Source organism: Syngnathus scovelli, chromosome 6 (assembly GCF_024217435.2).
Source record: "Syngnathus scovelli strain Florida chromosome 6, RoL_Ssco_1.2, whole genome shotgun sequence".
Classification (NCBI taxonomy): domain Eukaryota; kingdom Metazoa; phylum Chordata; class Actinopteri; order Syngnathiformes; family Syngnathidae; genus Syngnathus; species Syngnathus scovelli.
This window is the reverse complement of record NC_090852.1, coordinates 16,871,006-16,892,061: the sequence shown is the minus strand read 5'-3', so window position 1 is coordinate 16,892,061 and position 21,056 is coordinate 16,871,006. Positions and strand designations below refer to the sequence as shown.

General features: G+C 41.0%; 4 protein-coding genes across 7 annotated transcripts; 2 read left to right on the top strand and 2 right to left on the bottom strand.

The window, feature by feature from the left end:
• The first annotated feature begins 92 nt into the window (after positions 1–92).
• LOC125970853 (caldesmon) lies at positions 93–8,813 on the top strand. 3 transcript variants are annotated; one of them, XM_049723554.2, is made up of 15 exons: positions 93–177; positions 2,770–2,868; positions 2,940–3,065; positions 3,140–3,458; positions 3,550–4,089; positions 4,402–4,469; positions 4,647–4,893; positions 4,961–5,086; positions 5,742–5,785; positions 5,862–5,934; positions 6,080–6,196; positions 6,277–6,423; positions 6,857–6,931; positions 7,020–7,054; positions 8,220–8,813. In XM_049723554.2, exons 2-14 carry the CDS (start codon positions 2,795–2,797, stop codon positions 7,050–7,052), a joined length of 1,989 nt encoding a protein of 662 aa, XP_049579511.1. In that variant the 5' UTR covers positions 93–177; positions 2,770–2,794; the 3' UTR covers positions 7,053–7,054; positions 8,220–8,813. The 3 variants fall into 3 exon arrangements, 2 of the variants coding, with proteins under 2 accessions (XP_049579511.1, XP_049579509.1); XM_049723552.2 differs by having other exon boundaries at positions 4,644–4,893; XR_007482275.2 differs by lacking the exons at positions 6,857–6,931; positions 7,020–7,054; positions 8,220–8,813 and having other exon boundaries at positions 4,644–4,893; positions 5,742–5,784; positions 5,860–5,934; positions 6,277–6,421.
• A 310-nt stretch (positions 8,814–9,123) lies between these two features.
• Positions 9,124–12,242, top strand: tnnt2d (troponin T2d, cardiac). The gene is made up of 12 exons (XM_049723578.2): positions 9,124–9,412; positions 10,018–10,088; positions 10,189–10,199; positions 10,376–10,397; positions 10,470–10,527; positions 10,617–10,733; positions 11,098–11,175; positions 11,251–11,361; positions 11,434–11,540; positions 11,613–11,703; positions 11,872–11,909; positions 11,982–12,242. The coding sequence occupies exons 2-12, from the start codon at positions 10,051–10,053 to the stop codon at positions 12,025–12,027; spliced, it is 717 nt and encodes a 238-aa protein (XP_049579535.1). The 5' UTR covers positions 9,124–9,412; positions 10,018–10,050; the 3' UTR covers positions 12,028–12,242.
• An 89-nt stretch (positions 12,243–12,331) lies between these two features.
• On the bottom strand, positions 12,332–18,191 carry dnm1l (dynamin 1-like). Of its 2 annotated transcripts, XM_049723544.1 has the most exons (19): positions 17,967–18,191; positions 16,977–17,121; positions 16,769–16,798; positions 16,245–16,291; positions 16,077–16,148; positions 15,863–15,949; positions 15,621–15,783; positions 15,429–15,549; positions 15,219–15,350; positions 14,837–15,043; positions 14,579–14,699; positions 14,343–14,498; positions 14,175–14,264; positions 14,006–14,098; positions 13,871–13,924; positions 13,528–13,701; positions 13,339–13,448; positions 13,098–13,257; positions 12,332–12,679 (listed from the first exon to the last, which is right to left on the bottom strand). In XM_049723544.1, exons 1-19 carry the CDS (start codon positions 18,066–18,068, stop codon positions 12,623–12,625), a joined length of 2,121 nt encoding a protein of 706 aa, XP_049579501.1. In that variant the 5' UTR covers positions 18,069–18,191; the 3' UTR covers positions 12,332–12,622. The 2 variants fall into 2 exon arrangements, with proteins under 2 accessions (XP_049579501.1, XP_049579502.1); XM_049723545.1 differs by lacking the exon at positions 16,769–16,798 and having other exon boundaries at positions 17,967–18,190.
• Positions 18,192–18,689: 498 nt separating this feature from the next.
• dnajb9a (DnaJ heat shock protein family (Hsp40) member B9a) lies at positions 18,690–20,645 on the bottom strand. Its single transcript, XM_049722855.1, has 3 exons — positions 20,481–20,645; positions 20,171–20,399; positions 18,690–19,876 (listed from the first exon to the last, which is right to left on the bottom strand). The coding sequence occupies exons 2-3, from the start codon at positions 20,385–20,387 to the stop codon at positions 19,461–19,463; spliced, it is 633 nt and encodes a 210-aa protein (XP_049578812.1). The 5' UTR covers positions 20,388–20,399; positions 20,481–20,645; the 3' UTR covers positions 18,690–19,460.
• Positions 20,646–21,056: the final 411 nt, after the last annotated feature.

Here is a 21,056-nt window from a genome sequence, read left to right as displayed (position 1 = left end):
GTACTTCATTTTATTAGTCTCCATAAAAAAAGTTTAAAAAAAAATCAAGACATGCACAAATCCAGTGTGAAGCATGCAGGCGGGGCCTCAAGCTTTCCCATTGGACTTAAAAACCTCTGCTTGCTCTCCTGCTCTTGTTTTCAAGTTGAAAACTGCTCGCTGTGGTTTGCTGTTTAGGTAAGTCTCCCACTTGGTCCATTGCCTAGACTTTTACTAAAGATTATTGTCTCATTGTGCCATCTAACTGGTCATGTACTTTAATTTCCAGCAGCTTTTTGTTGTGAGAAGCATATTTAATTGCCACGTTACCCGTATTGATGGAGTACGTAATGACGAAGATATAAAAATAATTGTTTCATTTAAATATAGACAAAAAGACCCCAAAAAACATGAAGGCAAAAATAAATATGTTCAAAAATGGATGTTTAACTGGAAGAGTAAATCCGTTTTTCTTGAATTTGAAAATCTGATCTTTTTTTAATCTCTGTTTAAATTCTTTTTAACCCCTGCCTTTGCCTTGTGTATGAAATGTGCTTATTAAATACACATTGATGTTCTTTATTTGCTATATTTTATCTATACACATCAAGTCTCACATTGATTCTTCTATTTAAGAAACTTTAAAGTCTCAAGGATTGACAATTTAAGGAAGATTTGGTTTGTTTTATTATACCAGTGAACCAGCATTTTTCTTACAAATTCTTGATAGTAAAAAAATAGAAATAATTTGCAAAAATAACTATTTAGCCAACTTCAACGTATCACTCTTGACACTAGGCATGATTTTATTTATTTTAGCATTATGGACAATTTTCTTTAACTTGGCAGTTCCAATTGTGCCCTACAAATTCTGCCTAGCAACAACACCAAAAGTCTTCTAACTGGCTAAAATGCTATTTTATAATGAATGAAGACTCTTTGATTATTTGTGTGGATTTGTCTTGTATGTATGCCACATTTAAATGACATCAATTTTTTTTAGCCTCCATTCATTGACAGTAAAAATGGCCCATTAGCCTCCCGTTCATACTTTCAGTCTCCCAAAGGAAGCAGCTGGAATGTTGATTCATGGCAATCTAAATGGAAAGAGGTTATTTTGAGATTGTCACTTTGTGTTGCAGCAGCAGATATTTGCGAGAGTAAACGCTGCTCTCCATCCATGGCCTTGTAGCTCGGCCAAAGCTGGGAGCAGCGAACAACAAGGGCGGCTGCGTGCTTCCTTAAAAGGAGGCCGACTGCACCGCTGGCCCAGATGATGGGCTGTGCTGTCCTGTCAGACCCCAAGCAGGAAAATAAATTGCAACTGAACCAGCGGTTCTCAAACGTTTTACCACTAAATAAAAAAATAAAGCCCTGCATGTATTTGCATTTATATAAATATTGAATAATAATTCAATTAAAATGTATTACACATCTAAGTTATTTTTTTTTGCTAAATAAAAGTTTAGCAACAAACATTTCCTAAATACAAACTTTTTGAATTCAAAATTTAAACCAATGCAATTTATTGAGGGATTCGTTTGCCGACCACTAGAGGGAGCCCGTGTATAGTTACTGGTAGACAAAAATCACTTTATTTGCCAACAAAATAAAACATGCAAGTTTTATTTCACATAAAACTGAAGCTTTACAAAATCCTCCATCCACACGCCCCCAAACCAAACAACCTTCTTTCCAACTCGAGTGGTTGCAAACATTTGAATAGGCACTGACGACAGTATGTCACCTCACATAAACTGTTTGGAATTTGTTGATTGGTTAGGTTGTTTTTTTTCCCGCACCAGGTGACCATGTTTGGTCATGCTGAGGAAGCCGATGTAACTTCCAGATAGATTGTAAACGCTTCTCAGGGGGGCAAACCCGTCACCCATATGCGTGCTGCCTTCTTGGTCATGACAGTTTCTCGGCCTATTAAACCCGACGCTGGCCTGGAACGGCTTGTTGTAATTCCAATAAATCTGAATTGAATTGCTCAGGCAGTTGGAGTGTCATAAAAGCATGTCGTAAAAACGCGGCGAAAGGACCAGACAGAATGAATCGATTGCCAATTATAAGAACTCAAATCTCTGGATTATCCTAATCATGATCTTCTGTATGAATTAAGTAACACACCACAATGTCAATCAAGCTTAATATCTAAGCCGTAAACTCCTGTAACGCCTCGGGGTTGTTTTTTTAAGGATCATTAAGATCAGAGTTGGTTTTGGTTTCATAGTCTTTCATCACACCTCGTCAGGATTCCATTAGTAAGGTACACACAGTGAATATCACTCATATTATTTTATCCACTTGTGGAGGCAGAGATTCAGTTTGTACACAAGGACAACTGGAAGTAACGTAATTTTAATTTATGTTCATAATTTAAAAAATATTTTATGGGCAGTCGGAACAGTCAGCTCGTGTAAAGACTTAATCGCGCAAATGTCAACAAATACATGAAAAGGAGCAAGACACAGGACCTGGTACGTGTAAGGCGGAGTAAAAGTTGTTAAAAGTGATTCTGAGGGAAGAAGGAGGAGGAGGCAGAAGGAGCAGCGTTTCCTTTTGTGGTAGTTGAATTCGCTGGAAGAAGAAGGAGCAGGAATTCTTTGTGCAACACGAGGAGCGAGATACAATCCAGACTCGGCTTGATAAATGGCGGCGAGCCATGGTAGGAGTTCCCGGACTAAAGTTACGGAACTCTACAAATTGATCCGCGTAGATTATTTATCCTCCGCAACGAATATGGCAATTTGGTCTGATTTCCTCCTTGTTGTATTTTCTTCCCAGAGAGAAAGCAAATCTTTGGGCCATCATGGATGACGACTTTGACCGCCGTATGGAACTGAGGAGACAGAGGAGGGAACAGATGCGCCAGGACGCCGAGACGTGAGTTGAGATCCAGCAAGTTGATGTGACTTTTTCGGTTTTATTCCAGAGCATCAAATGCGTTTTCGCAGAATGGGTTACACCAACGACGATGACGAGGAGGCGGCTCGGGAGCAAAGGAGACGTGCGAGGGAAGAGAGGAAGAAGATGAGAGAATCGGGAGAGTGCGGAAGCAGCGATGTGATCAACGCCAACGAGTAGGACGGCAAACACAACCTGATGGATCTCTGACGTCTAAATGCTGAAACAACTTGAGATACTTTCGTTGCAGTGTGGCAGAGAGCGAGACTTCTCCTTCCACCGCCATGAGTCTGGCAGCGGAGGACGACGACCAGGCTCTGGAGGAGCGCCTGGCTAAGAGGGAGGAACGTCGGCAGAAGAGGATGCAGGAGGCCATCGAGAGACAAAAGGAGTTGGACCCGAGTTTCACCGCGGCCAACGGGCTGGACGGGTCGCCTGAAAACCAGGCGGACAACCACAGTGGTGGGCAGAGTGGTGCGGAGGACGGGGAGAAGGAGGAGGAACAAGTCCAAGAGGAGATGCTTGATGCCTCATCTTGGAAGAAGGAGCAAGATGATACAAAGGAAGAGGTAATTATGATGTATTTTTCCTTTTTGAAATTGCGGAGACAATCTGCAGAAGCTCATCCAACAAAGTGAAACAAAAACACTTCTTCTACAGGGGAAGATTGGCGCCGAGGAGGAGGAGGCTGCTCCTGAGGTTGACAAGGAAGAAGAAAATGAACAGAGAAGGAGGAAAGAAGAGGAGGAGGAGCGGCAGCAGAAAGAAATGGAGGAAAAACGAAGGATAGAGGAAGAAGAACGGCGAGAAAAAGAGGAGAGGAAGAGGAAAGAAGAGGAAGAGAGACAGGAAAGGGAAATGGAGGAGAGAAGGAAAAAGGAAGAGGAGGAAGCGCAGAAGCGGGAGCTGGAGGAGAGGCGCCGGAAGGACGAGGAAGAGGCGGAAAAGCGAAAAGAGGAGAAGAAACGCAAAGAGGAGCAAGAAAAACAAGAGTTGGAGGAGAAGAAGAGGAAAGAGGAGCGAGAAAAAAAGGAGAAGAAGAAAAAGGAGGAGGAGGAGCAGAAGAGGAGAGAGATGGAGGAGAGGAAGAAGAAAGAGGAGGAAGAAAAACAAAAGAAGCAAGCCGAGGAGAAGAAGAAGAAAGACGAGGAGGAGAAGCGCAAAAAGAGAGAGGTGGAGGAGAAGAGGAAAAAAGATGAGGTTGGAGTCTTTGGCTATTTACTTTCTGAAGGATGCCGACATGTTTTCCAAAATGTAAATATGAGGCTTTGGGCAAAACATCATTTATGATCAAAATGGATTTTTAATTTAATTTAATTTTGGACTATAATGTGTTTTTTTTTTCCAGGAAAAAATCACGAGTCGATTTGGGACTCGCTATTTAACAGTAAATTAATAGCGAATTCCATAAAAAAATAAAAATAATATATTTTTTTAATGTAATCTTTTATATATAGTTATATATATATATTATTTTTCTACTTATAATTTGTTTGTTGTTTTTTTTCCAAGAATGTAGCGACCAAACAGAATGGAGCATTTGTTGAAAATAAGCTGAAAAAGCCAGACAAGCTATCCAGGTAAAACATCTCTTTTTTTTTTTTTTTAATTTGTAAAATCATTTTTGTAAAATCAGTTTATTTTCAATTCTAATAATTCTATGATTGCGACTATGAGTTGCTCGAAATATAAACCTTGTCGGATTACAACTAGCATTGCGAGTATATTTGTGAATTTTTTTTTTGGGGGGCCAGCAGGGATGAAGTTCCTTCGGCGGGGCAGGACGACAGTGAGCGGCAGGAGGCCGAGCGCAAGCTACAAGAGCTCCAGCGGCGGCGGAATGACGCGGAGAGCGAGGAGATGGAGAAGATCAAGCAGAAGCAGCACCACGCCGAAGCCGAGCTGGAGGAACTGAAGAGGAAGAGGGAGGAGAGGCGAAAGATCCTCGGGGAGGAGGAAGAGCAGAAGAAGCGAGAGCTGGAGAATAAGAAGAGCAAGGAGCAGGTGAGGAGCAACTTTTTTGCGCTTTTGGCTGGAAATGCGTGAGCGCTGACGGGCGTCTGCGCCGTAGGAGGAGAGGAAGAGGATGAGGGAGGAGATTGAGAAAAGGAGAGCGGAGGCCGCCGAGAAGAAGAAGCAGCTGGAGCAAGAGTCTGCCAAGCCCTCGTTCAAAATCACCCCCAAAGGTTCATCTAAGGTAACGTTATATAACTTTGATTTTTTATATTTGTGACTTGTTCTTAACAAAAAAAAATCCTGGGAGCATTGTGATTTTTTTTTTCTTGTAAAATAACATCAGAATATTCGGACCTACTTACACACGTACGGCTTTTTTCTTGAAAAATAATTCTCTGTATTATTAGAATATTAGAATAAAATGTTGACGATTTTTCTCATAAAAATATTAACTATTTTTGTACTCAAATGATTGAAACTTTTTTGTGAAAAAAGTATTTTTGAGAAAAAAAACAAAAACGTGTTACGGCTTCACTACTCCAACTATTTTCTAATGAAAATATTTTTTTTCATTCATTCTCGTAAAACGTTCCCTCACATATTTGCGGCTTCACATACTTGAGTCACTTAGCTTTATTGTAAAACACTTGTAATGTTTGCACTCAGTTTGTGTAAAATGCTCCCCAGATGTTCTTACGAGCACTCGAGCGAGCAACAAACACATCGGAGCTCCGAAATGATTCACATATGCTGGCCACCATTTCAATCCTCCCTCCTCCAAAAACGAGACAGAAAAGTCAGACAGTCCTCGAATCAGCAGGGCAACTTAACCCCGCTAGTCACTTGTTAAATACGACTATTTTCATATCCTAAATCCGTGTTATTGTTTCACGCAGATTGGGGAGAAGGCGGAATTCTTGAGCAAATCGGCTCAAAAAAGGTAAGAAATTTTGGATGGTTGATGACGCGGAGTAGGTGTCCCTAATGAGGTGTCTGACTTTTGCGCTCGGGCCCAGCGTGAGAACGTCGCACGCCCCCGTCGTCTCAAAGATCGGCAGCAGACTCGAACAGTACGCCTCGGCCGTCCAGGTGACTCCATCCATCCATCCATCCATCCATCCATCCATCCATCCATCCATCCATCCATCCATCCATCCATCCATCCATCCATCCATCCATCCATCCATCCATCCATCCATCCATCCCTCCTAAATGTGATGCCTACTTTCCGCAGGGGAACAAAGATGTGAAATCCCCCAAACCTCTCGTGGCGGACATCCCCTCAGGGGGCACGCGTAGCATCAAGAGCATGTGGGAGCGCGGCAACGTTTCTGACAATCAAGCAAATAAGGTGCTAACCCTCCAAGAAGAAGATATATTAATATCAATATCAATGCATAAATTCAAATAGTAGTTTTGTGTCATCTCCAGGACGCAGGGTCTAGAAGCGTCGCCAGTCGGACAGCGAAGTCCGCACAGGCCGAGAAGACGCCGCTCGAATCGGAACCGCCGGCAACGGTGGCAACAAAGCCTGGAGCGAAGCCCGATAAATCCCACCCGGCACAAGCACGTACTAATGTAATTATTAATAATATTGCACAATTATTTCTTCAATACACCCGGCGGTCACATTGAATATTTAATTTTTTTTTAATTTCCATTCAGTACCTCTTTCTTCACCCTCCCCCCATGTCAACGGTATCTTTAGCCTTGTTCTCTCGTGAGGCAACATTTCCCCCTGTTGGAAATGTGCACTCATTGACGACTTGCGCTTTAACTAAGCATATTTAATTTAAATGTTATTATAACATCACGTGTAAAAGATTAAATAGAGTGTACAGATTTTTTTTAAGACATTGAAAATGATTTGGTGGTATTTTCTCAGAAGGTTCTATGAGACAGTATTTCCAGCAATAATAAAAATAAACTCAATTTTTCAGACCACAGATCAATTTTGGTAAAATCAAAATCGCAGCTCAATAAACATTTTTTTAATTTGGACTTATCACAGGACGTGAATAAGCAAAGTGACGTCGGTAACAAGCCCAACATGTGGGAGACCAAGAAAAGCTCGACGCCAGCCAAAGTAACACACAACTTTTAGTTTCCAACACTTTTTTTTTTTTTTTTTTTAGTGGTGCGCCATACTGATGAATTATTCTGTGCTCTTGCAGGTGTTGGTTGGAGTCAAAGGCAAGTTTGTCTAAAAGTAAGTTTTATTTTTAACCATAATCATTAAAAATTCATCAAAAAAATTCTAAAAAAAAAATCATAATTACACCACAGTACATCGTAATTGGAGTGAATACTTTTATAATAATAAAGGCGGAAAATCATGTAAAAAAAAAATAAAAAGAAAGCGGTGTAAATGGAAGCCCCCCACTCTAAATTTAAAACAAGCAGTCACCTTGACCTTGTTTCCCGGAGCGCTATTAAAAAAAAAAAAAACATGCTCCGCGTGACAACCATGTTGTCACCCGCGCCACCACGCGAGCCGTCGCTCGGTTATGCATACCGTCGTGCAGCTGCTTGATTGTCACATTACGACCGATTGCTCACTGGCTTAGCAACAAGTAAGCAACAAAACTCGGCCAAAGTATTTTCAGCTTATTCAATCAACGCCGATGACAAAAAACATTTCTGCTACCAAACTAGATGAAGTCCTTGGCTCACGAGAAGTCTCTGGATGTCATTTGTGCTCAAATAGTTTTATCGGCTACTCTGCGCCGTCAGCATTCGTTCTTTATCGGGAATAGAGCGCAAAGGGCAGATGACAAAGTTACACCTTTCAGTGGACCGTCATTGTCAGCACTATTTGCTGCACACGCTGGAACAAAGTTGTCTCACTTGGTGATTTACGTAATGTGTTTTGACTCACTATAGATTAGGGAAACATTTGTCAATTTGGAGTAAATTGAGACTTGTCTTCATTTTGGGAAAGTAATCGTATTTGAATCGTAATTTAAATCGTATTATAATGGGAGAAAATCGTTTCATAATCGGAGTCAATCCATCCTCTCAATTGTGTTGCATGACATCATATCTTAATTGCATTTGTTGTGAGTTGTATCGTAACTGGATTAATTGTATCATTTTGTAATTACAGAAATTGGAGTAAATATCATCCAATTGTAATTGTAATGATTCACATCGTATAGTAATCTGAGAAAATCATACCGCATCGTAAACGTAGCGAATCGTATCACATTATAGTTGGAGAAATTTGTTTTTTAGGGTAATTGGAGTAAATTTGATCATATATCGATTCGGATTCAATTGTATTGTTATTTGTGTGAATAAGATCGTATTGTAAAACATCAAGCATATGTTTTACAGTAATATTAAATCTGATTCTCGTTTTATCCACTCTCTAGCATCGCAGCAAATAATCACCGCCTGCCTTGAAGCACGATGCCCGAGTGAAGATCACATGATCTGGATAGGCTGCACTGTCCTATTGCCTTGAAGAGTTAAACAACAAAAAATTGTCTGAGATGATGAAACCGAGGGAACATTTCGTGTTTGTCAAGATGTTGAAACGTTTGTTTTACAGTTCCGTTTTGTGTGCGCACTGCTTTCTGCGAGTGAATCGAGGCGAGACCACTAAGCTGCTTACGTTTTTTATTTTTTATGATTTTTTTTTTTTACTGATGGGTACTAAATCAAATACAAATACAGGATTATAATTATTAAACAGTCTAAAGGCATTAGCAGCATAACATGAAAAAATGTCAAGCTATAGCGGATATCAAAAGTCTACACACCCCTGTTCAAATCCATGTTATTGGGATAAAACATTTTTTTTTAACTTTTCAAAAACCTGCCATTTAAAGGAGGGTGTGTTGACTTTTTATATTCACTGAATTATTCTATCTATCCCGTGTTGACAATGACACTGCCTTTTTATTTTGCTTGCAGCATGCATCGTTAACGTGTGTTTCTCTCAGGCTACGTTCACATGAACACCAGTGTTAGTTACTTAGTACACCATAAAAAAAAAAACTTTTTGGGGCCAAGAACAGCAATTTAATTACATTCATTAAAAAAGCGGTAGACTACCACCCCAAAGTAATTTCCACTAACAACCCAAGCTAAACTGCTACTTCTTTGACACCAATTAGCACTTGATTTAGCCAGGGGCTTTAGCACCATCTTGTGGCAACTTAGGCTATTACAAAAAGAGGACAATAATTTTTGGAGTGTATTTGTTGAAAAATGCCTATCCACATGTGGACATAGCTTCAACCCGCACACGAGTAAGTCCCGACAATGTTGTGTTGGATGGATATTGGATATTTTCAGCAATTAAAAAAAAAAAAAGGCAATAAAAGGGTGTCGTCTTGTGTTTAAACGTGACTTGGGCAAAGTCAGTTTGCAGTTGTCCTACGGCAGCCATGCTCCCCTTGGTGCAGAGCACTCATAGGGCGCTGATGTCACATGAGTACAGAGGGAGGGCAGGACGAGCGTACGGCGTATACTTGGATTGAAAGGAAAAAAAAAAAAAGTGGGGCTACACTTTATTTGTCAAGATCAAGTAGGTGAAGTTGGCAGCACGCTCAGCTAGCAGGTAAGGACTTAAATTATATGTATATAGATGTTGATGCTAAGAATATACAGTTTTTAATGATTAATTCCTTAATATTTATATTTGTACCATTATTTGGATGAAATTTTTTTGGTATTCATTGTAAATAATATTACATGTACTAAATTTTTTGTTGAAAATATAAATTTGTTATTTTATTTAAGTAAACAATATTAAGGTAGATGAAATAAAATTAAGAGATTCTAAATAATTGATCATATAAATAAAATACATGTTTACAATTTATTAGAAACAAACAAATATTCTGTGTCTTTTTTATTTTACATTTTTAGGAGAAACATAAAGCAACATTATTTAGTCTGATTTGATCAACTAAATGCTTTTTGTTGGTGTTGATCAGAAATAAGGCCAAGGTCAAGATAAGCTTTTTATGGGCAATTTGAAATAAAAAGGAGGAGCAATAAAAACAATTTCTATCAATAGGCATAATTAATATTTATTTATCTGCATCTCCCCAGGGGCAGGGTGACGCTCCACTGGTCATACTCTAAAAATGGAACGGTGTGAATGTGTCACTATGCTGTTTATTGATCAGAAATATTTGTCTGTTCAAAATAAAAAAACAGATTTATTTTGAAGAGCGTGCCTCAAGGACAACCATGTCTGACTCAGAAGAGGTCGTGTTCGGGGACCCTCAGTATGTCGCTATTATATACATATATTATATATACAGCTAGTATGTGGTCAATAATTGATGACTTTCATTTTTTATTTGATTTTCTATGTTTCCTGTGAAGGGAGGAGGAAGGTAAGAGCATTCTCTTTATTTTATATTTCTGTATGAACTTATTAAATATAAGAAAATATCAGAACAAATAAGAGTGCCTCTTTTATGTAGCTAGTGAACATTACTAGAATACAATGGCGGAATCATTAATCCTGCATTAAAATCAATGTTTTTCTCTCTCTCTTTTTTTTTTAAAGATGACTCAAAGCCAAAACCAAAGTAAGTTTATTTCTGTTGACTAATTTCATGCTTCATCTGCTAATTATCACCTCTTTTTGCTCCATTACACAGATTTATGACAAATATACCCGCCCCGAAGATCCCGGATGGCGAGAAAGTGGATTTTGATGTGAGATGTTAATCCTACAAAACACTTAAAAAAAACAAAAAAAGAATTGACGCATGTTGTTAAATAGTCTGCAATACTTGTAAGCGCAGGACATCCACAGGAAGCGACTGGAGAAAGATCTGTCCGAGTTGCAGTCGCTCATCGAGGCTCACTTCATCCAGCGGAAGAAGGAGGAAGAGGAGCTTGTCGCACTCGTCAACAGAATTGTGAGTCAGGAAATAAATGTAATAGTAATCCGAATATATCGCGCTAAGCTAGCCCTGATCAAGGGGCATGGTGTTGTCCGCCTCGTTTTAGTCATTCAAACAAATTTGTGGTGGTCACATCTACAAGATACAGTGAAAAAGGTTATCTGAATTCAATCCATCAATGAAATCGTTTGTGGCCCTGGGCCAGTTCCAATGATGCCCCATGAAGTCTGCTTAGCAACAAGGAGCTACACAGAAAAAACTCAAATTGGGGCAGTTCCAATTGTGCCCCATGAAGTCTGCTTCGCAACAAGGGGCCGCACAGAAAAAAACTCGAATTTTAGCGGTCATTTTGTAACGAATATTCTAATTTTGCTTAAAGGAGAAGCGTCGCGCCGAGAGGGCGGAGCAGCAAAGGATCCGGGCCGAGATGGAGAAAGAGAGGCAGGCCAGGCAGGCCGTGAGTTGGCACTCGTTAAGAAAACACGAGCGATAACCCCGAGCGTTGATGCAAGCGTTTGTGTGCTCCATCCAGGAGGAGAAGGAGCGAAGAGAGCAGGAGGAGCACCGCAAGAAGCACGACGACGACGCCAAGAAGAAGAAGGCCCTCTCCAGCATGAGCCAGCAATATGGCGCCGGACAGAAGGTCACCTAGCTTTGATATTTGCTGAATTTTACATGTTCTAATATTTTTTTTTCCCAAAATATGCCAAAACAGACTGAAAGAAAAGGCAAAAAGCAGACTGAGAGAGAGAAGAAGAAGAAGATTCTGGCTGAGCGTAGGAAGCCGCTCAACATCGACCACTTGAGTGACGACAAGCTGAAGTATGACAAACGAGGGGCTAATCAAAATAATACCGAATACGATATGAGATTAACTATGGCGTGCGCTCGCAGGGAGAAGGCGAACGAGCTGTGGCAGTGGCTGATGCAACTGGAGACGGAGAAGTACGACCTCAACGATAAGTTCAAAAGGCAGAAGAGTGACGTGAGTCCGTCGTTACCTCCAGCATTGCCTCATCATACGAGGACAAAAACAAGGAGTAGGATTAAACCATTTCAAAAAGGAACAATATATTTTCCATTTATTTGATTTAATTCACGTATATAATTATAATTGATACATTTTAATGCTGTTTTGTTAATTATTTTGCAGATCAACCTGCTCCTCGTCCGAGTGCAGGATCACCAAAGGTAAAGTTGCACGAAAAGCGACAGCGAGAACGACTTTAACGGTTTTAAATGTTTTCTATTGTTTGTTTTTAGCGCCAAGGGACGTGGCAAGGGCAAAATGGGAGCCCGGCTGAGGTAAAGAGGAAGTCCGTCCTCGCTAAAACAGCGCACCGGTGTACCCCCTGATCGCAGAGGGGATTTAGTTTGTGTGCCAACACAATACACGGGTGCCACACAACGTGTCTTACTGGAATGTGCTTACACAAACGTGACCGATTTGATGATCTTTGGTGCGATACTCTTGTGTGTGTGTGTCCTGTAGGACAAAACAATAAAATACAGCGGAATTTGAAAGCTGTCTGTTTTTCTGGGCGGGGATGGAGGGGGGGGGGTCAAAAGCATTATGGAAGTTAGTATGCAATATACGACGAGGACAACAGCTGTTTTTTTTATTTTGGGTCATGTCTATCTTTAATAATATTCGACACAAAATAATGGACAATAACATCATCCCTGTCGATAGTTTGGTTTATAAGAAAAATAGATTACTCCTAGTCAAGGGGTTGCGTGGGGGAGAGATTCCTCGTTATCCAGACTGTACATTCAAAACTAGCATTTTTCATACACTGTGTCGCATTTTGAGAACTGTGGGTCACTATGTGGACCCGCGTATCGGGTGGGGGAGGTCCATGTGAATTGAGAAAGGGGAGGAGCCTGAAGGAGAGCGGCTTCTCTCACCATAAGTGTGTTTCTCTGATCTCCGCAATCACCTGGCTGGCTTTCTGCAGGGCCTGCGTACACCAATGACATCGTCTCGGGTCAGGCAAGGTCAAACTCATTTTTATCGTGGTCCACTTTGTGGTTACGGCTTCCCTCAGGGGGCCGTTGTGACGGTGACACCAAATAAATGTCTAAGCGTCTTGTTGTTTCATTACATAATCACAACGAATCGATGGGTAGTTGTTTGGAAATAATTTGTTCATGTTACTGCAAAAAAAAATGTCAATGTTGCGTTTTACTACACACGAGAATTTGAAATTTTGGTACAGACTTCAGCAAGGTTCCTGAAAGTTGACATGATTCACTTTCGTGGGCCACAAAAAAATTGTATGGTGGGCCGGATCGAAAAAAAGTAGCTAGTTTTTATTTCATAATCATGACTAATAATAAAAGCGCCACTTCGTGTGTATTTTGTAGGTTGGGAGTTACCTTGAGCATGTCCGCCGCCTCGTTGCGTCGCTGCGCCATGTCCTCCGATTCCGTCAGCAGGTCGTCCAACAGTACCGACTTATACAACTGACCCACCAGCTCGCTCTGCAGGCAGTCTTTCACGTGGTTGACTAAGAAGTGCATCACCGCTTTGGGAACGCTGAGAAGTAGGGCGGAGATGAACCATGAAGAAGGAGATTCTGATGCTGGATCACGTAACTGTATCGCGCTCTTTATCTACCTATCCTGGATGTTTTTCCGCACGATAAGAAAATAGGACTTGATGAGCCTCTCGATGACCTCGCAGTCTCTCTGTTCCCGAGCGGACAACTTCCTGGACACTGGTACGGGCTGAAGAGAATGGGGAAAAAAAATGGATGACTTGATAGCGTCTTTATTTCTGCCGCGACCCTTTTTATGTCATCCTTACCACATCGAGCAAATTAACAGCATGGCCCTTCTGCGGGCTGGCGGGGAGGGCATTCTGCGTCCTGTCACCAGATGCACTGTCCTCCCCTCTTTTAAGCATCCCTCTCCAGTTCCCCGTCCCGCCGCTATCTGTCTGATCCCCAGAAGACGCACCCTGAGCGCCACCCGCTGCTGCCTGCTGACCGGAAAAGAGATTAGCAAGGAGAACACGGTCCGGTTGTAAGAAGAAAAAAAAAACCACAACCCGCTTTATATGAATGGAAATGTATTTAGTGTTTTTTAATGAGTTGTACGACTCTTGTGTTGGAGATTGTGATTTTTATATATATAAATAAAAACAGTACCTTGTCTCTGGGAACAGCGGACGGTAGATCCCTCATTCTTAGGCGTCTTTGCTCCTGCGAAAAGAAGAAGAAAGCAAATTAAGTGTGTGAATGACGACTGTTACAAATATTTTGCATTTAAAGACAGAACAGCACCTCAATGTTATGATTCATGAGGCCGCAGGCGTCGGCAAAGTCGGGATGCTTGGTGTTGATATACGCCAGTTCGATCGCAACCAGATTGTGAACCTAGAGGCAAAAATAATTTTTGGGTGATGAAACGTGAATAATATAATGCACGTAGTAATGCGGGCTGTTGTCCTACCATGTCATTGGTGACCGGTAGTCTCTTTCTCAACAGGGAAGTGACCACTTCCACGATGGCGTCGTGAAGTTTTGGGAATCGCAGTAGCTCCTGCATACAATTGCAATTCACAATTTGCAATATTTTAAGATGCACAGTCATCTAACTTCAGCTGTGGTCTGTTGTCACCTGTGTGCTGTAGTTGCTGCAATGTTGGATGATCCTCTGCATCTCCTCGTGAACCAGCTCCACGCAGCGCAGACTAGGTTCTTCCAGACGTTTCACTTGTCTCTTGACCAGCAACTCGAAGGAAACCTCAGGAACAAACAAAGCAGGCCTGGGCCCCTGAAAAAAAAAAAAAAAAAAGTCCGGCCGTTCAGAAAGTTGCTAATTATGTATGGTGATCAGATGTCACAGAGACCCACCGTTGCATTACGGATCGCCGTGAGCACGTCGATGGTCGTCAGACCGCCCAGGGGATCGACAGACTCCAACGTGCGACCGAATGTCTCGTGGAATATATAACAGATTCTCGCCCCGCCACAGCTGGGGAGGAGAAGAGATGGAAGGCTCGGTCAAACTGATTTTCAGAAAGCGTCCAACAGGTACGGATCGAATAGTGACAGGAAGACTATGTGTGAAACCCAAAGAAATTTGAAGCATGCGATTAGCTGATGACTCACAGTTCAGCCGTCTCGATGTACTTGGCGGTGCCCTCGATGGTGTGGCAGTACTCGGCGGCAAACTTGGTGATGAGCTGCAGCAAGGTGGCGCTCTGGTCCTCCACAGGCTCGCCGTAACTGTTGAGCAGCGACTGGTACTGCGCCGCCAGCACGTTGATCCTGGTTTTCAGCTCCGGGAGGCAATCTCGGATGTGGTGCATGAGCAATCTGCGCCCAAGACGACAAACTGAGTCAAACTCATTCATACGCAACCACAATAATATGATATGACTAAAAATTATTTATTTATTTATTATTAATAATAATTATTAATTATTTTTGGTTCTCATTTCAAGAGCAGGTTTATCTACTGGTCTCTTCAAACAGGAACTTCTACTCTTACCTATTCAGCGTCCTAGCCAGATATTTGGTTCCGCTTCTGTTTGCGAGGGAGGGGTACTTCTTTTGTAGAAAAGCGTACTCATCACGAATAGCATCTGCCACTGATTTCCTCTGATTGATATCCAGCTGGCTCCTGGGAAAAAAAAATAAAATAAAATCCACAGTTAGCACGCCACATGACTGACGTGCAAATAGACGGAAGGCCCGTCACCTGTTGACGACTCCAATGATGCCGAGTTTGACCGGAATGACTCGGCCCATCAGGATATCCATGGCGTCTGTTCCAGCGTCCATCAGATCCAACTTGGTGACCACCGCTAACGTCCTCCTGCCTGAGAATAATTAGGACACACATTAGTGATGTTTCTGAAGCAAATAAAAAAACATTTAAAAAAGCGTTTACCATCAGGATCAACTTCACGAGCCACTTTGAGGGCCTCGGACGTCGCCATGTCTGTGTTGGCGGCCGTCACGGCCAGGATGATAGAGTTGGGGTTGGAGATGTACCTCACAATCAGTTCACGGATCTGAATCTCAATGTCTTTGGGCTGGTCTCCCACCGGCACCTGCAGATGAATAAATACAAATAATTGAATACAAGAAATGTGACCACAATGGTGTTTAGGTGAGTTAAATTGATCCCACCTTGGTAATGCCAGGCAGGTCAACCAGTGTAAGATTGACAACATTGGGCGAGAAGACTTTGAGGTGAATGGGTTCATCACTGATACCCTGCGAGAAAACAAAACATGAAGGCTGCATTTATATTTCTTGTTTGAAGACAGGCAGCGACAGGCTACTACACAAAGTGGAAACCACACGAGAAACCGGAAGATGTTTTTTTTGTAAATATCCATACCTTGTTTATGCCTGATATTCTTTCTGTTTCTGCTTCGATTTCGTGACGTATCTCCTCAAAATTTGTGTAGATCTAAAAAAAATATATAATAATAATAATAAGAAGAAGAAATTAATAGGTGGTCGGGACAAAGGTGGGCTCATTTGGCGTTATTGTCTTCCATTTTACCTTGTTTTTGGTGTGCAAGAATTTTCCCCACTCCTCGCCATCGATGCCTGTAAAGATTAAAATCGAGGGCATCAGTTAATGATGCCACCACCAGATAGTGTCTATCTTCTTACAAGAGGAATTTTCTGGTGGCTAGACTGGAATGTAAAAACTCTTCAAAGTAAATAGCTGAGGGAAGAAAACTGAGAATGGAAACCATAATGTTTTCTTAGCTGGGTAAAAAAAACAACAGCAACACCCTTTCTAGCACAAAGAAGCAAGGCGTGTTTGGGGAAGGAGCAAGCCAATCAAAGTTGCAAAAGGCGAAGCCCTGTTAGTCATCTCAGGTGAAGCTGGCAGTTCAGGACATTGCAGCTGTTTTGGGTATTCGGGGATGTTCAGAGAATGATCGATTTTTTTTCCAATCAATCTGAACTGAATGAAGCCACACGGGTGGGCAGTTAATCATTGAAGGGGCGGAAATTGGGAGGATACGCTATACTGTATACAAACACGATAAAGCAAAAATAAAATAAAAGGGAGACCTCTGTAAAAGCGCCCATTTTTCTTGAATTCTGTAGTTTAAGAAAGAAACAACAAATGGGTTATAACCACTTTGACAACGCTTTGGAAAAAATATAACTTTCTATAATACAGCGGAACCTTACATGTTTTGATATTGCAATTATTCAGGACACCCAGTCAGGGATAAGATGCAATAACTTAATTTAAAACCGACTAAGCCGATAGTACCGTTCTCTTCATTGGTCTTCCGGCGGTCTTCGGAATCGATGTGGACGAGCTGGAAGATGAGCGGCCGACGAGTCACGATGCCAGTGCCGCGCGGTAGTACATCCCTGCCGACAAGGCTCTCTAAAACAGAACTCTTGCCACTGCTCTAAAGGAAAAAAAAAAACATGGAAAATGTTAGAGGGCTGTTTTGTTTACATTTAAAATAAGGTTAAGGTTTTTTTTGACTGGATGTCTGCAGTAAGTGGCTAGACATGACATCCACAACTTGTGGCATATGACACTTTTGGTCTTTGGAGCTCACTAGCAAGGAGAAACCAGAAAAATAAAACATCCCCTAGATAGGCTTGTTGCACTCTGACATACATTAATGTCTGCCAAAAGAGCTGAGACTGTCTTATCCTATTAGAAGGTCAGAGAAAGTAAACACGTTTAGCAAAACCCGCCACTTTAAACCAATTAAGTGCTACAGTAATGTGTTTGAGGGCTTTTTTAGAAAAAGAAAAGCGTTTATTTTGGCCTATAGCAGTACTGCAGTCAATTTGGACGATATTATGTGCTAATTGCAGGAATACATGTCAATTAGTATTAAATGAAATTAAATTTAAAGTAGCTGCTATATGAAATTTGGGACTATGAGCTATTTATACATGAAGTGACCACACATGTGCTGTAGAATACTCCTGGGACATATTTTCCATTAGCATGAGCTAAGTAAGAAATATTATACTACAATTTACAACAATTGTCGTATTTATTACGATAAACAAAACCATAATAGATTAAATTATCAACAACGGATATTATGAAGGTAGTTGGATACGAATAAATAACCCAAAAAGTATGAGAAAACAGACTTCTGATTGTTTTAAGGCTAGCCAACACACATAGAATCGATAAGTTACAGATAAAAATAAAAGCCACAAACTCAAAGCTGAAGTTTTAGGTATAATGCTAACACGCTAGCCTTCAAAACAAAGTGACGCTTCTCACCTGAGTACCAACCACAACTATTTGCGGCAGCTGCATGATGTCGGCGCCCACGGTGTTAAAAACATCCTGCAGCTTGTTGATGACAGGTATGAGGGCCTCCATGAGCTCCGAAATTGATCCGGACCTGTCGAACAACGGGAGACTTCTGGGTTCTTCACAAAGTCATTCAATGTCCCGCGGCTGGTAAGCTAGCGATTGACATGTCTTTTACTTTGCGGCGCAAACTACTGCGCATTGCGCCACTGCATTGTGGGAGATGTAGTTCGGAAAAATCTCCGTGCTATGTTATTCGCGCGCAGAGATGATTACTGAACTACATTTCTTGTAATGACGTCATATAACGTCGCAAACGTAACAAAATCTCCCTCGCAACCGTAACCAAGGGTGCCACCAAAATATTTGCGACACAATGAATGGGATTTATTTTTTGTCAAAACTTGTACGCGGGCTTAGTTTTGGTGAAAATCAATAACAATTTGAAATACAAGTTATGTTTTAAATTTACAGTACTTATGTTTACTTACCACAAATCTTTGAATAGAATTCTAATAAATAAGTTTCCTTTAGGTTTAAATTACAAAAAAATTAAATAAAAAACCTCTCCACAACCATGAATTGTTGAGTTTTGGTTGGCGGAAAAAAAAAAAAAAATCCCAACGTTTTTACAAGTAAAATGACAGCGATTCCATGAAGGGTTTAATAAGAACAAATAACAGGAGATACTTGGTTTTAATTTTTTATTTTTCATAACACAACTTCAAAAAGCAAAGGCTACCCTACAACCTCATAGAAAAGGCATGTTTGGATTGGATCTTTTACAACATCAAATAAGCAAACAAATATTGCACATAACCGACTATGTTATCTCTCTAGCTAGGAATGAAGTAACATGTTACAAAACCCATCTTCTCTATATTATTTGAACTACACTGTTCTGTGAGTTACGACTACAACAAATGTATGGTGTTTTCTAGAGTATATTGACAAAAAATATATATACAACTCAATAGTTTTTGTTTTTTTTACTGCTTAACCCCTTTTTTTCCCAAGTACATTTAGGAAAAACTCACATTTGGGCCAGCAGCTTTCAATGTTCCATTCAGGGAGTTCTGAATTGTAATGTTAGAAACTTTCCATGGGAATTAATTTCGACTGTTGATTTTTAAGAAATAACCGAAACAACCAATCAGAGAAGGAATGACTGCTGAGGTGTCCATATAGTCAGAGCACACTGCCAAGGCCTAACTCTGAGCTATCATCCTGGATTTTGGGAGCTTTGCTCAAGATATGGTGGAATATCCATGAAATTAGAAAAAATTCTGCTCGACAGCTACGTTTATCACAGTTTTGTGATTTGTAAATGATTGTAAATTAAAAAAAATCTGATTACATTCATATCTTGCTAGCAGTAACACGGCAAACTCTCCCTTCAAATATTCAACTAAATCTTTCTTATTCGTCATTACTGTCTACAAAAAAGGTGACTTTTGTATCCTAGGATGCAGTGCAATCCGTGTACGTGGTCACCATATTCCCTCTGCGCTGCGTCACTGTTCTACAATGCTGTCTGGAGGCAGCGCGAAAGACACTTTCAGTTGGCGCGGCGCGTCTGTGGAAGGCGAATATCTTCTCAATGTCGTCAAACAGGTCGCCAAAGGCGCCGGCTCCTTGAAAGTGTCTCTTGTGTCGGCCGTTGGGTTCTCTCGGGGAATGTTCATCAAAGTGTTGCCTCTGCCGATGCCGGCTGTTGTGGTTGTACATGTCAAAGTCCTTAAAGATGTCATCCACTTTGAAACTAAATGGTTGGTGCACGTTTTGCGTCTGTTGTGGACCTGCTGTGAAATAAGAGGCACCGCCACCAAACCGATCATACTCTCTTCTTCTGGTCGCGTCAGATAACGTCTCATAGGCTGGGGGGGGAAAAAATCCAAGAGATAAAAACTGATCAATTATAATTTAACCCGGTACTTTGACCTTATAGATTTTGTTTGTGTAATCATTATGAAATGATCTACAGTTTGGTTCATGATGATGTCTGTATCTCAAATCAACGTTCTACATTCAAACAACTAGAAATGCCATTAATCTGTGCAGCTTTCTTTTAAATAAATAAAAACATACATGTTAAGGTCATGGAAGGTTATATATTTTCCATAGGTGTTATAAAGAGTAAATTGTGAGAGAATAACACGAATCAACTGTACCTTCTGCAATTTCCCTGAATCTCACTTCAGCGTCGGGGCTGTTGTTTTTATCAGGGTGATACCTCATCGCGAGCCTGTGAAAAGCTTTCTTTATCTGCCGCTCAGTCGCGTCTTTTGGCACTCCCAATATTTCGTAGTAGTCCTTCTTGGCAAGGAGCAGCTCTGCTATCACGAGGAGGCACACGGCCATCTTCAGAGCAGACTGAGCATTGGCCATGGCTCAGATGTCCTGCACAATAAACACAAGTCAAAGGCAATCGAAATGATGGCTAGCGTCTGCTCATTCGTTTTATACACGTTTCCTACTCACCTTTTATGAGGTCTAAGTGCAAGCCGAGCCTGTACTCTATAAAATATTTAACCGGCGGTATTCATGACGCAAAACGTGTATTTGACGATTAACGTGACAACGAGACTTTCAAGCATCAGTGATGGGCGCTAGTAAGTTACGTCATAGCATTTCTTCTTCGGTGCTTGTTCGCAAACATGGCAACCAGTTTGTGCGTGACTCCCCTCCTGTGGTAAAAATTGGAAATCCACTATTAGCTAGAAAAAAAAGAATGAATTTAGGCATATTATTTCCACAATTTCATCGTGTCTTTCTTGTTTTTATGAGGCAGTTATAAGGCCTTTTTAAACCAGGAACTGAATTATACTGTTTTTAAATGACAGATAGAGAATAAGTCCTCAATACTGCCAATTATCTTGAGCTATACATTATTCCTGTACCTTTGTTGAATTTGAAATGAAAAAAATGCCAGCCCGTGCTAAAAATACGCTTAATGTGCTTAAAACTGTAAATACACTTGCCTCCTCTTAGTTTCGCTGAAAGAAAACCAGCCAATCAACTTTCCCGATTTTAGTGGGTCAAGCACTAACCAACCAA

Coding starts and splice junctions, on each gene's coding strand:
- LOC125970853 (XM_049723552.2), top strand. CDS start 2,795: ATGGATGACGACTTTGACCGCCGTATGGAACTGAGGAGACAGAGGAGG. Junction 6,197..6,276: donor CTGACAATCAAGCAAATAAG/GTGCTAACCCTC, acceptor TGTCATCTCCAG/GACGCAGGGTCTAGAAGCGT. Junction 6,424..6,856: donor CGGCACAAGCACGTACTAAT/GTAATTATTAAT, acceptor GACTTATCACAG/GACGTGAATAAGCAAAGTGA.
- tnnt2d (XM_049723578.2), top strand. CDS start 10,051: ATGTCTGACTCAGAAGAGGTCGTGTTCGGGGACCCTCA. Junction 10,398..10,469: donor GACTCAAAGCCAAAACCAAA/GTAAGTTTATTT, acceptor TCCATTACACAG/ATTTATGACAAATATACCCG. Junction 11,704..11,871: donor TCAAAAGGCAGAAGAGTGAC/GTGAGTCCGTCG, acceptor ATTATTTTGCAG/ATCAACCTGCTCCTCGTCCG.
- dnm1l (XM_049723544.1), bottom strand. CDS start 18,068: ATGGAGGCCCTCATACCTGTCATCAACAAGCTGCAGGATGTTTTTAAC. Junction 17,122..17,966: donor TAGTTGTGGTTGGTACTCAG/GTGAGAAGCGTC, acceptor TTTTTCCTTTAG/AGCAGTGGCAAGAGTTCTGT. Junction 15,550..15,620: donor TCGTGAAGTTGATCCTGATG/GTAAACGCTTTT, acceptor AATTATTCTCAG/GCAGGAGGACGTTAGCGGTG.
- dnajb9a (XM_049722855.1), bottom strand. CDS start 20,387: ATGGCCAATGCTCAGTCTGCTCTGAAGATGGCCGTGTGCCTCCTCGTG. Junction 19,877..20,170: donor ATTCAGGGAAATTGCAGAAG/GTACAGTTGATT, acceptor TTCCCCCCCCAG/CCTATGAGACGTTATCTGAC.